Consider the following 13,656-nt stretch of genomic DNA (forward strand, 5'->3'; position numbering starts at 1 on the left):
TTTGGCATTTATCCTTACCTAGCAGAGCTTCTTCCACTGCAGCTTCAGCTACATTCTGTGTAGTCAAAACATGCTCTTCCCACAGGATTTAGAGGCCTAGACATGTAACTGTATATGATCCCAGGGAATTTTTACAATTCCCATGAGAAGAGAGCGTTTGCTTGCTTCCAAAGTGCTTTTGCTGGCATGAAAGTGCAAAGAGCACCATCCAGTGCCTAGTCAGAGTAAATACAGAAGAATGCGATGGCATTGGTACAAAGGCATCTCTGCACATCTCAGAGTCAAAGTAGACCTGGTGGGGTGCACAAGGATCTAAATAAAAAGAGGCTGCAATCAGGTATGGAAGGAACTTCTAAGGGAAGCCTGGCAAAGTTGTCAACCCTTCAGGAAGGCATGAGACAACCTGGAAGATCACGTTGTCTAAAGAAGAGCTCTATTCTGAGTTGGAATTATTGATCATTGGAGGAGCAAAAGACGAAAGTAGGAGGAAGTGGAGGTGGCAATAGATGGGACTGGTCAAGAAGAGTAGGCAAATTAAATCCGTGAGGGGAAGGAGCTATGGCAGAGAGAGAAAACTGGGCCAGATCCTTATCCTGTGATCCTTCCCCTTTGCAGAGTGGAATCAGCAAAAAGAAGCTTGGAAGTTGCACCGGCAGCTGAGAAAATATGGGAGAAGTGACTGCAGCTGCCACTGCCCAGTGTCAACAGCCCTGTATTGCTTGACAAATGCCCTGGATTTCAAGAAGGAAAATGATTTGGAAAAAGATTTTGCACAGAATTGTGCAATAAGTAATAATTCTTCCTATTACTTATGGCTACAGGCTTTTGGTGGGCTAGAGAGAAGGAACTAATAGGAAAACAAGGAGTCCCTGAGGCTAAAAGTCAGCACAGGCAAAAATTTATATTATCTGCAAAGAAGTGCTACCCAAATAGATGTCCAAGAAAAAGCACAGAACTTTTCCATGGACTAATGGTTGTACAACAACCTATTGAAACTCCAGGTAAACAAGGAAACAGGAATGTTTGATATATTATGAATAGGATATTTGTTAATGAAGAGTGCTCCAGTTTATCACAATGTTTGTAGTAACATATCACTAATATATTCTTCCTAAAATCAGACTTTCAGCTGAAATAATATAGAAATGCTGTAATCCAAGACAGCTTCTCTTGTGTTCAACCTTCTCAGGAACAACTTTGCATGTGTTTGCTTTTATTCATTTTATATTGAACTTTCAGAGCACAACTCATTTCTTTGAGTAATATTAAGCAGTGGGGTTTTTTTGCCCTGTGGCAGAAGTGCCCAGATGGAGTGGTTTGAATACTGAAAACATGAGAAGCCTTTAACATTCTATAGAGCTCTGTTAAAGTTGTCTGAATAGAATATCTGGTGTCAAATCTTTGGATAAATCAGTTTCTCCAAGTATTTGGACCTGCTCTGGGTCTGTGCTTTGTTCCAGCTTTACATTCCCTCTCTTGCTTTCCTGTTTCTAGAGGCAACAGAAGATGATTTATTGCCTGGTGCAACCTATTAAAGTCCCTTTGTTGGGGACTGGCCATTAGGTGAGCAGATAGAGTATAAAAATCACTTTGGCACCTGTGGGGTTGAAATGGCAACACTGACTTAAGGTCTCCCTGAAAGGCTCCTTATCTGTCCTCAAGGTGAAGGAGGAAGAAGAAGGAGTCATCATCCAGAGACTTCTTTCAGGGAAGATATTGCCTGATGTGTCTGCAGAGTATCTCGCCCTGTATAAAACCTCTCTGTCCCCCTTAGGCACCTCATGTGGTGGACCTGTGTGAGCCCTCCCTGCCAGGGAGGTAACTGGTGTCCCGTGGCTCAGCATGGACAGATCCCACTGTCAGTCCTGCTCTATCTGCAAGAAAAACTGCAGAGTTGAGGAGTGAGAAGGGGAAATGGGAGCTGTTGTCAGGTTGTGTGACTGATGCTGTACAGCAGATGCAAGTGCCCACACTTAACAGTCCCACAGGCCCAGTCTGTCAAACCACTGTGGGCACAGAGGGAAGGGCAGGCTCACGCTTTTCACTTCAATAACTGAAGCAGCAGAGGCAAATCAAGGGCTCATGCATATGTACCACCTAATTTAGAGATGTTTGAGATTCAATCCTTTCACTTTAGGAGGAGTTTCAGCTCAGAAGGGCTGAGCACACAAAGCTCCCATTGCCCTGCCTGGGACTTAGGACACTTGACTCCACTCCTGGGAAGATTTTCAGATGAGTGGAGTTGTGAATCTCCCAAATTTACCTGTGCAGAGGCTCTGACTCCTGGAGCTACGACCAAAGCCATGAAAGAGCATAAAATGGGAATTCCTAAGTTGCATTCAGAATGTCATGAAGCAGCTGTTTCACATGTAGTAACCAAGAAAAATGTCTCACAATGTAACTGTTTATGCTGTGAGGAGGTAAGATATTTTGAGTTATATTCCTTTAAGATGTTTTGCTATATTTAAAGGGCTGATTTTCTTTTGTGTTGTTTTCAGGCTTGATACATCAAGCAAACTTCAATGGAGTTATACTTGCCTCACACCAATGGTAAGAGGAAAGAGAAGCAAGTTACTCCTGTTTAGTGTTATTTTGTGCCAGATGTTTTGCTGGTAGAAAGCCATAGCTCCACAGGCACCAATTTCTTCAGGATCTGGACTGTCTGGCCCAATTTCTTTCTCAATTCTGGATGTTCTATGAAGGAAACTGCTTTATTCTGCAATATTGAATATTCATGCTGGGAAGTTATAAGCAAAAACAAAATAATGAGCGACAGGGTTTCTAATAAGCTTCCTGTCACATGGTGCTCTGGTTCTGTTGAAGTAGATGTGGTTGCTGACTCGTTTCCAAAATGTTTGTTGAGAGGCGATTAGATTCCATCATACTGATGTTATCTCTTTCTGATCTCATTCAATACAAGTAATTCTGCAAACAGTGAAATCTTTTTTCCTATGGATTTACAACTTGGATTGTGTTTCAGCATGAATTCTCTGATGTTTAATGGGGATTGAGTTCATTTAGCCTGTTTCTTCAATAAGGGATGAATAATCTGTCTTCTCTACTTGGCCGTCTACTTTCACAAAACTTGCAGGAATTAAATATCTCAAGCATGTTAAATTTGAGTGGGAATTAGGAACCAGTTCCAAAGTTATTTGGGGCCAACTCATGTAAACAAACATGAACACAGGTCTCATTTTCTAACAAAAGCAAAAGGTAAGAATTAATTTTTAAATATTTTGTCCTTGTATATTGTCTGCTTGATCCTATTCTGTTTATTTGTGATCAATCATATAAGATGTGCTTTATTTGTAAATTTGTTTTTATAAATACTGTTAGTGATCTCTTTGCCATGTTATTCCACCTTCATACTTAACTTTGTTAGCCTGGCTATAAGAATATACTGTCTACCTGTGAGTCAGCTTATTCATCTCACCTGTCCCTTCTTAAGCCATTGGCCATTTTCAACTGCATCTGATAGAATGAGAGAAGTCTCAAAGTTATGAAATCCCTAAAATTTCATTACTATAGGTCTGTGTATGTCTGTATAGAGAATAAGGGAGGAAGAGCCTTCTAAGAGGATAGAAATCCTTAAGACACAAGTCTGTTGGAAACTGGTCTTCAACAGCACTTAGCATATAATGCTTGTTTGTCTAGCACTACTAGGTTTTTCTAGGACTGGAAAATGACTTATTTAGTAATGGAAATTGCATCTGTATCTGTTTGGCTTCTGTGGGTTCACGTTATAGAAAACTGTGGGAATGTCTGTAGAGATCACAACTGCCCAACTTTGTGTGACAGACCCTGTGTCTTAACAGGACACAGAAACTCCCATTTAACTGAGTAGAGAAGAGAGCACTTAGCAACAAGTTTTAGATTTTATTGTTATTACTTTGTAAAATAACCTTTAGCTTTTATTGCTACTGCTTTGTAAAATAACCTTCATGGTCTGCAGACTCATACCTGTGCAGGTCTGTGTGACCTGAGATTTATTACATCACTACCGTATTTGTACATCTCTCTCCAGTGCTCTTGTGGCCAGGAAAGCCAATGGTACTTGGGGTGGATTAGAAGGGGGGTGGTCAGTAGGTCAGAGAGATTCTCCTGCCCCTCTACTCTGCCCTGGTGAGACCACACCTGGAATATTGTGTCCAGTTCTGGGCCCTCAGTTCCAGAAAGACAGGGAACTGCTGGAGAGAGTCCAGCGCAGGGCAACAAAGATGCTGAAGGGAGTGGAGCATCTCCCGTGTGAGGAAAGGCTGAGGGAGCTGGGGCTCTGGAGCTGGAGAAGAGGAGACTGAGGGGTGACCTCATTAATGGTTACAGATATCTAAAGGGTGAGTGTCAGGAGGATGGAGCCAGGCTCTTCTGGGTGACAACCAATGACTGGACAAGGGGTAATGAGTACAAACTGGAACACAAGAGGTTCCACTTAAATTTGAGAAGAAACTTCTTCTCAGTAAGGGTGGCAGAGCCTGGCCCAGGCTGCCCAGGGAGGTTGTGGAGTCTCCTTCTCTGCAGACATTCAAACCCACCTGGACACCTTCCTGTGGAACCTCAGCTGGGTGTTCCTGCTCCGGCAGGGGGGTTGGACTGGATGATCTTTCGAGGTCCGTTCCAATCCCTGACATTCTCTAATTCTGTGATTCTGTGGATATGAAAGAAATTAAAGGTCCAAAAGTTCAGCTTTATGTTAATAGATCCAAATATACCCAGTACTTAACTTTCCTGAACAAAGGAACTGCATCAGGGGTTGGCTTGTCCTGTCGTGTTGTGGAGGTGTCAGCACCGTGCACTGCGAAGCTTCACACAACCTTAGCGGAAAAAAAGGAAAAAGCCAAGTGTATGGTCAATGGAAAACAGATGGAGTTTTCATTAGATATTACTTTTAATGATCTGCTTTAAAAGTAAATATATGCTATTCTGAGCAGAAGGGCCTCCTAATAGCTTTGTTTAGGTCCCAGGCTCGTTATTGTAGCTACAGATAGAATCACAAGATCTTTGTATCATTAAGAGTTCCAGTCAAACCTGCCTACCATTATTAGAATTCCAAACACAGCAAAACAATTTTGGGGCCTTAGCAATATTTTTCCCTGAGACATATCTTTAATTAATGACTCAGAGTTATTATTATGTGCCTGGCAGTCGTTTGCTCAGTTTCTGGAGTATTGCCATTTAACCTAGGTCAGAATAAAAATATTCATTGCAGGGCAGACCTTTGCTTCTTTGAGGGCCCAGCCTTCAGTTGACTTTGGTGTGACTCCTCTGAGTGCTCTTACTGGCTGTGAGAGGTGACCCCAGCACTCCAGAAAGCCTGAAGATCCTTCTTTAAAAAGATGAACCCTGCAATCTGTGCCTGTAGGTACTAAATCAGCTTTAGACAAGTGAAGAACAATGAAGTCCCAGGGTTTTAGGAACAGATAGTTGCTGCCAAACCACAATAAATGCTTTTGTCTGGAACTCATGGAACAGTAACATAGCAATGGAGGGTGTACCCGTGTCTATTTATCCCTCTGAGCAAATTCTCAGAGACATGTTACCAGGATTCAGATAGATTTTATGAAACTAGTAGAGAAATAGACTTTCATTTCCGTACAAAGGGTGGAAGAGACAATGGAACTCAGCAAAACATATGGCATTTTTTTGTTCCTGTCTGAGAGTTATGCAAGCAAAGGCCAGTGCCCATCCTCAGCACTCTCTGAAAGTGAGACTCACATGACAAAATTTGTGTTACCTTTCTTGTGCTATGAGTTGACAAAATTGTTTGACTTCCTCTGCCTATGTATAAATGTAACTATGTCTTCAAATAATCACCAGCTGGAGAGTACTGGAGAGTATCGATCAGAATCCAAGATCCTCAAAGCTTAAGGAAGTTTGGAACTGATATTCTTGTTCATTGTCACTCTGTAGAAGATGCCTACGTAAATGAAAAATACCTTGTTTAATAAAAAATAAATAAGCCCCTTGTTTTTATAAGAGACTAGAAGGATCAAGTCCAGTGACACTCTATCACAAGCTGTTACTTAAGCACCATTCTGAAAACAGGCAGGTTTTTCCCACTGCTTCTTATTGGGAGACTCTGTTAGAAACCTTATCCGGTTTCCAGATCAGATTTATTAATGACTTGTTCATCGACACATATTATTGTGCCAAAACTGTCTTTTGTTTAGGTTCTATGCAGGTAGAATGTGAGCCTGAGTATTAGGTTTCTCCTGCTTTTTGTCTCAGGAGAAAAAAAAAAGGCTTAAATATAGGTCACCTTGTATTCAAGATCAAATTATTTTGTCCTACAATTAAGGGAGTGAGAAGCAGAATAAGCAAAAGGAGCAGATGAGAAAAGAGTGCTTTATATTTAGGTTTGTGCAGCTTAGAATGGTCCAGCCTTTTAGCACCAGCATCCCTGCTCTGAAGATTGCTCCTGTTATCTTATGTCCAGGTCAATACAGTTGATTTTCTTTCTTTGTGATGTATTTGCACAAGTCAAGTGTGTGCCCTCTCTTCCTATGTTGCTAGAGTGAAAAAACAAGCAAACAAACAATAAACAAAAAAAAAAGAATCAAACACTTCTCATAGAATTATTTCTTTCTTCTTCAGCCATTCGGGTGGCCCTTCTGTGATTCAGTGTAGCTTTCTGAGCATAGATGACCAAACCTGTTCACCATCTGCACAAAGCCAGTTCCATCAGGCTTCTGATTACAACAAGAGGTAAGAGGTTTCCAGATACTATAGTTTGTGAACAGGACTAATTTTCTGAGGATGAATTCTGAGCAAATCCTGAGCAGGTGCCTTTACAAGATACATAGTAATGCAAGCCTCAGTCACTCAAGGGGGAATCTTGTCCTAAGTAACTAGCATAAGATGGAACAATGCAGAAATATTCACCTGAACTGATAATGAGCCTGCTTCGTACACCTGAATTAATCCTCCTGGAGGCAGGAGGATATGGTATCTTTTATTCACAAGTGCAATAGTATCTGCGTGTACGTGAAGAGCACTAACTAAAGCTCTGTAAGTTAATGTTGGGGTATTTCTACCATCTCAGGAAAGGCAGCTTCTCAACGAGGTAGATTGATTTGTTGGGGAATCTTTGCTGCACCACTGAAGAATTCCACCAGTGAAGACTTTTGGAGATGTGGTGAGAGGAAAAACTCACAAGTGACCTCCAGAACAAGGTACAATGACTGAGAAGTTGAGTGGTTTAAGATCTGATTTTAAGAGGTCCTGGATACTTTCTGGAAGTTGCTTTCTGACGTGTCTGCACATTGGGACCCTACATATTCTAAACCGGGTATGCAAAAACACAGCATGGATGGGCACTCTTAAATGTGGTGGCCTGTGTGACTCCCTTGTAGTCACTTGGCAGTTCAAGAATAGAAATAAGAACACAGGGTTTCTTCAGCCTATTGTGTCCATTAGAACAATACTGCTGAGAGAAACTAAGACCAAAGGCCTGGCCTTCAAAATATATGACTTGAAAGGAAAGCTGCATTTTTTTGGTCAGGTCCAAATGTATTACATTCGGTTTTGCTGCTACTTCCAAAGTTTGGTTGTAAATAAGTATGATTTTTACCCTGGAAGCCACACATCTGGATTGCAGTGCCTGCAACTGTTTTCATCATCACAAGTAGTTATTTGCTTCATAATGTTCTGCGTGTGCAGAAAACAGCTTGTGAGAGGTAACCTGAGCAAACTCTATTTTATAATTGAAGAGTTTAAATGTCTTAAATCACCAGTCTGCAAGATAGCCACAGCCATTAATTTTCAATGTATGACCCTTAAGTCTTAAAATTCTGCATTTCTAGCCCTACAGAGAGAGTTCTTGTGATTCTGACTGCTCCCTACCAAATTTCCATGCTTATTCTTTGTCCAGATAGCTCAACTGTCTGAATGTGATGTACCAACCACTTTTGTGGGAGATGTGAACTTGAGTAGAGCTCATCTATAGCTATAAACCTTTTTGCAGTTACACAGCAATAAAACTTCAAAAGTCATTTCTGTACATCATAAATACAGTGATGTAAGCTGTCAGGATTATCAATACTCAAGGCCAAGTGACAATGTTGCACCTGAATAACTTCTGGTTAAGTAATAGGTTGTTTTCCCACTGCACAGTTGGTGAATCCTGGAGTCTTTGGAGTCTGCAGTGTGGAGGCCAAATGTATTTAAATTACAGAATCACAGAATCGACTGGGTTGGAAAAGACCTCAGAGATCATCAAGTCCAACCCATGGTCCAACTTCAGTCCATTGACCAGATCATGGCACTAAGTGCCATGTCCAATCTCAGTTTAAAAACCTCCAGGGCCAGTGAGTCCAGCACCTCCCTGGGCAGCCATTCCAATGCTGACCACTCTCTCTGCACAGAATTGCTTTCTAATCTCCAGCCTATATTTCCCCTGGCAGAGTTGAAGCCCATGCCCCCTTGTCCTATTGCTGACTGCCTGGGAGAAGAGCCCAATCCCCACCTGGCTAGAACTGCTAGAGAGTGCTGAGCTCACCTCTAAGCCTCCTCTTCTCCAGACTAAACAAGCCCAGCTCCCTCAGCCTCTCCCCATAGGGCTTGTGTTCAAGTCCCTTCCCCAGTCTTGTTGCTCTTCTCTGGACCCACTCCAGCACTTCAATCTCTTTCCTGACCTGAGGGGCCCAGAACTGAACACAATACTCCAGGTGTGGCCTCCCCAATGCAGAGTACAGGGGAAGGATCACTGCCCTTGTCCTGCTGGCCATGCTATTTTTGATACAGGACAGGATACCATTGGCCTTCTTGGCCACCTGGGCACACTGTTGGCTCATGTTGAGCTTCCTGTCGATTAGTACCCCCAGGTCCCTTTCTGCCTGACTGCTTTCCAGCCACTCTGTGCCCAGCCTGGAGCGCTGCAGGGAGTTGTTGTGGCCAAAGAGCAGGACCCGGCATTTGGCCTTGTTGAACTTCATCCCATTGGAGTCAGCTCATTTTTCCAGTCTATCCAGATCCCTCTGCAGAGCCCTCCTGCCTTCCAGCAGGTTGACACTCCCTCCCAACTTGGTGTCATCAGCAAATTTGCTCATCTAAATCATCAATAAAGATGTTAAACAGGACTGGACCCAACACCAACCCCTGGGGGACACCACTAGTGACTGGCCACCAGCTCGATGCAGCCCCATTCACCAGCACTCTCTGGGCCTGGCCCTCCAGGCAGTTCTTAACCCAGCAGAGAGTACACTTGTCCAAGCCATGGGCTACCAGTTTTTGCAGCTTTGGTTTTATAGGAAGCAAGGTGGTGAGTAGGAGAGTTCATTGACTGCCAACCCTGGAATCACCCAAATACTGGTTTACATTCCAAATAAAATATTTGGTGGGTTTCACACCAGTCTTTACCAGTGCATATCACAATGTTGCTGTTGGGAAAAATGGAATTTATTAAGGCAGTATATTATTGGCTCCAGCACCACACAGCTGGCAACAAGGAAAAATAATCTAAGGCAGCATGTAAAAAAGTTGTTCTCTAGTTAAACTGTGAATTTTCCAATAACTGCCTCCAATAGACCACCCTACGACACTGATTGCAAACATATAAAGCCTGATTGTTTCAAAAGTCATATAAATAAAATGTAATGTTGAAATGCCAACCTCCCACTATTTGCCTCCAACCTTTTCTCTTTATCTCTTGCTGCTTATTTTGCTTTTTCTCTCCTGGTGTCCTTCCTCTCGCTGATGTTTTCTTTCAGTACCCCCATCTTTTCATCTCAGAACTGAGCAAAGCTTTTAGCAGAACAGGAGCCAGCAGACAATGAAAAGAAGCTGGGGCAGCAAATTCTGTGAGTGCATCAAGCAACCAAGAAAAGACCAGTGCAGGTTATTTGTGTGCAGTGTGTGTCAGTATGGATAGACATTTCTGGTTTTATTTGTCATTTCTTTGGCTATTTGGGTCAGTGACAAGCTTTGCTAACCACCTCTTGTTGGAGCTGATTAGTGTGAAATGTACTACAAATTTATCATGGTTTTCCTTACTAAAAATTAAGCAAGTCGATAAGAGTTCCACAAAACCCTAATTGACTTTCTGTTCGAGAACAAAACAGGTGCATTTTTAAAATGTTTTTATTGCTTTAGTACTGCATGTTACAAAAAAAGTGCCAGAGCAAAACTCTCTAAGAACAGGGATGAGTGGAAACCAAACAAATCAGAAAGTGAATTATCTATGGAACCACTTATTTCAATGCAACAGGGAACAGTAATACAAGTTTCTAAACAGCTTCTCCTCCTCTAGAGAATGCAGAACTTTTTTTTTCTCCATTGGGTCAAAGTATTGCACTACACTGCAATTTCAGTGCTTTCCCTCCCAGAAAGACCTAAACATTGTCCCCAGCAATACATTTCTTTTGTTGGAATAGAAGAAAAACGTAGTCCTGAGAAAGACTGCAACTGACTCTGTCTTGCCAAGGCAATAGCTACGAAATGTGTTCTCTTCAGATGCTGGACAGAAAGATAAGGAGAACTTGGAACATTAAAATGTGCATTCCACACCACAACGACTACCCAGATCTCTATTCCAATCAGTTTGTTCTGACTTCCAAAAGTGTCACTTCTCCAGGCACACCGCTAGTATGAGCACTTGACTCAGATGCTTCAACAGAACTCCACAAATCTTATGTTCTGTCAGGCTTTCTTCTCTTAGCACCTCTACAAAATGGGATGCTGAAGTGATGACCGATACCAATATCTCTTGGTCCCCACTAATGTGTTAAACAGCACCTTCCTGTACCTCTGATACAAATGAAACTAATGTGCAGCTAAGGTCAAGTTGCCCCAGTTCTGGATGTGCAGACATCTCTCTGGCACCACAGTTCATCTGATTTCAGCACTTACTTTCTTCTGGTGAAGCCCTAAATTGTGCATTATTTTCTCCGAAGTGTTTATAGGCTGGCAAATTCTCGTTGTGAGGATCTGTTCACAGGCTAGCATAGCTTACCAAGTAAAAAGAATCCTTTTTCTTCCCTGTTCAGTATTTTTTTTAATATTAGGAAATAATTGACATTTCTTCCCTCTCTCTGCTCTCATTTATTAATGTGATAATGCTTTTGAAGTATTTAATAAATTCCATCCGAACGTCTTCAGGATCTTCTTCCAAGTTGGAATGTATGAGTTTTAGCTTGTTCAGTGGGTAAGCTTTGAAGGTAAATGAAAAATAATTAGGTATATTCCTTTTATAAAATAAATATTTGCAATCAAGGTCATGGGACATCTCATGCTGAAGCCAGATGGAATTCAGTAGTATCCAATATCTGATACCCCAGATAACATAAAACAGGCGAAGAAGAAATGCATCATAGCTTGTTAGCATTACAAACAAGTACAACTTGTTGCTAGATGAAATTTTTCAAACATTATTATTAAAGCTTAAAGTACTCATTTTGGTCTCACATTCAATTAGGCAGAGTCAAAAAATTCAGCACTGAACTGTAATTTTACTACTGAAGTGATATGATATTCTTTGGTTACTTCAAAATTATGGAATTATATTGTTAAATATGTATTAGCATATTAATACTTAGAATAAATATGTATTTGTTTAAACACTGGAACAGGTTGCCCAGAGGGCATATGTGTTCTCATTTGTATAAACAGCCGCAAATAATTATGCGGTATATAAGGTACCTGTTACTAATTTTGAGAGGAAGATCATTAGGTGTTTATTTCAAAGGGCTTCTGTTCTTTTGAACAATATAATGCAGACTTAGATGGCTGCAAAAGTGTCAATTAACAAAAGATAAAATTCAACATAAGGAACAAACTACATGATGACATATGGCTACAGGAATTCTAATTCCAAGAAGTCACTCAAACTTTTCTTGCCTTTACTTTCCCTTTTGTGAAACAGGAATATTGTTCACCTTCTAGATGACCTTTGAAATTCATTATTTCTGGTTTTGCAAAGCACTCTAGTATTCTTTGATTGGCAGATTTAAATGAAAAATGCAAGCCACAAGGTATGAAAAATTTTAAAGATACATAGCTCAATAAAAAACTGAGTTACAGATCAAGTTTTCCATCTTCTTACCCAAGGACAGATTTTCTGTGTCCCCCGCACTGCCTGGCTTGTGATGTGCAACCAGAAGACACTGACTATCAAGCAGTGGCTGCTGCTGCACAAAGCAGGAGTACCACATTTCAATTTCTTTCAGGTGACTGGGCAGGTCAGGATTGAAGATGATTATTACGCCATGAGTGTCCTTCATCAGAGCTGGCCAGCATGTTTCAAACCTTGAAAAACAGACGCATGGAAAATGGTAAGAGTGATAGCTGGAAAACAGAAACATCCAATCAAACATCCTCAAGTTTTCTTTTTGCTTCCTTGAGAACACATTTCAGTACTTTTTCTTTATTATAACATCAATAATCTTGCCAGTGATCTATCATATTGCAAATATTTTGACTTAGCTATTACATTAGTTGGTCCCATGATTTGCTGACCAATGTAGTATTTGGTCAAATGCTTATTTGAACTTTTTCCCTAAAAACTGTCCAGTTCTTGATTGTATCTCCTGGAAATTAAGGCTTCAGTCACATATATATACATTGTTTGAAGTCCACTCACATAATAACTTAAAGGAGACAAAGGCAATTACAGAGTGAGCTTCTGTCTCCTATACCTGTAACTTTTTTCCAGGAGCTATGGACTTTATTCTTATATTCAGTCCTTAACCAAAACAAAGTTCAGCATCAGCTGAGATTATGGCAGAGAATCCCTAGTATTAGATGCTTTATAGCAGAAAGCTATAAAAAACTGCAATGGGCTAAAGAGGCGTGAATATTCTTCATCTCAAAAAGATCATTGGTTTTAGGCCTTAAGTATGAATATTCTATGTAAACAGCACTGTTATGAATTACGTAGCCTGGAGTAAGGATGATGCGGACTTACTTTTGATCACCACTGCAATCCCACAACTCAAATCGACACCCAGTTCCTTTGCTGTTACCATTCAAGCTCGGCTTCTCATACTCCAGGATCCTGTAAAAATGAGTGAATATACGATGTTATCACTCTACACTCCTCCACTGCCAGAGCGGGACTTTCTGGGGGGCAATTGTCGGGGGTTTGGTTCAGTCCGCACACTGCCAGGTTTCGCTCACCTTACTCCTTGCGTCGGGCTGTAGCTGCCGATTCCTTCTGTGCTCTCCGAAACAAAATTTGCCAACACCGATTTCCCCGACTGGCAGAGAGCAGGAATCAGAGACACTCGTCGGAATTTAATTTGCCAAAGCCACAATAAAGAGAAGAGTGTTCATGCAAGCAGCCTGCTGTCCCTTCAGCTAAGGCGCATGCAGGCCTGCCCCCTTCTCCCTCCCGCCTCCAGGGACTCCCCCGCCCGATCTCCACAGCCGCACACTCCGTCCGGCGGTGCCGCCAGCGGGCCCGCCTGAGCCAGGCCGCAGGGAGCGCGGCGCTCAGCGGGCAGGCGCGCGCCTGCGGGAGGGCGGTCAGGGCGCCGGGGCGGAGGTAAATACGACCTCGGAGACGGTGGGAGGTGGCCGAGGAAACCCCCGCGGGCCCGGGCCGTGCTCACCTCACGGGGCCCCACCAGCAGCACCTTTGCCTTCAGCATGGCGGGGCGGGCCGGGCCGGCTCCTCCCGCCCGCGTGTTGCCCAGCAACGGTAGCGCGCTGCCCGCGGGGAGAGGG

General features: G+C 42.2%; 1 protein-coding gene across 2 annotated transcripts; it reads right to left on the minus strand.

Moving 5' to 3' along the window:
* Window positions 1–10,265: 10,265 nt before the first annotated feature.
* Window positions 10,266–13,655, minus strand: IFT22 (intraflagellar transport 22). Of its 2 annotated transcripts, none has more exons than XM_065853409.2 (5): window positions 13,542–13,655; window positions 13,108–13,187; window positions 12,896–12,985; window positions 12,035–12,237; window positions 10,266–11,142 (listed from the first exon to the last, which is right to left on the minus strand). In XM_065853409.2, exons 1-5 carry the CDS (start codon window positions 13,578–13,580, stop codon window positions 10,994–10,996), a joined length of 561 nt encoding a protein of 186 aa, XP_065709481.1. In that variant the 5' UTR covers window positions 13,581–13,655; the 3' UTR covers window positions 10,266–10,993. The 2 variants fall into 2 exon arrangements, with proteins under 2 accessions (XP_065709481.1, XP_071672943.1); XM_071816842.1 differs by having other exon boundaries at window positions 12,035–12,276.
* Window position 13,656: the final 1 nt, after the last annotated feature.

The sequence above is a fragment of the Patagioenas fasciata genome, chromosome 19 (genome assembly GCF_037038585.1).
Source record: "Patagioenas fasciata isolate bPatFas1 chromosome 19, bPatFas1.hap1, whole genome shotgun sequence".
NCBI lineage: Eukaryota > Metazoa > Chordata > Aves > Columbiformes > Columbidae > Patagioenas > Patagioenas fasciata.

Coding starts and splice junctions, on each gene's coding strand:
- IFT22 (XM_071816842.1), bottom strand. CDS start 13,580: ATGCTGAAGGCAAAGGTGCTGCTGGTGGGGCCCCGTGAG. Junction 12,986..13,107: donor AGCCCGACGCAAGGAGTAAG/GTGAGCGAAACC, acceptor TCATTTTTACAG/GATCCTGGAGTATGAGAAGC. Junction 12,277..12,895: donor GATTGCAGTGGTGATCAAAA/GTAAGTCCGCAT, acceptor TCTGTTTTCCAG/CTATCACTCTTACCATTTTC.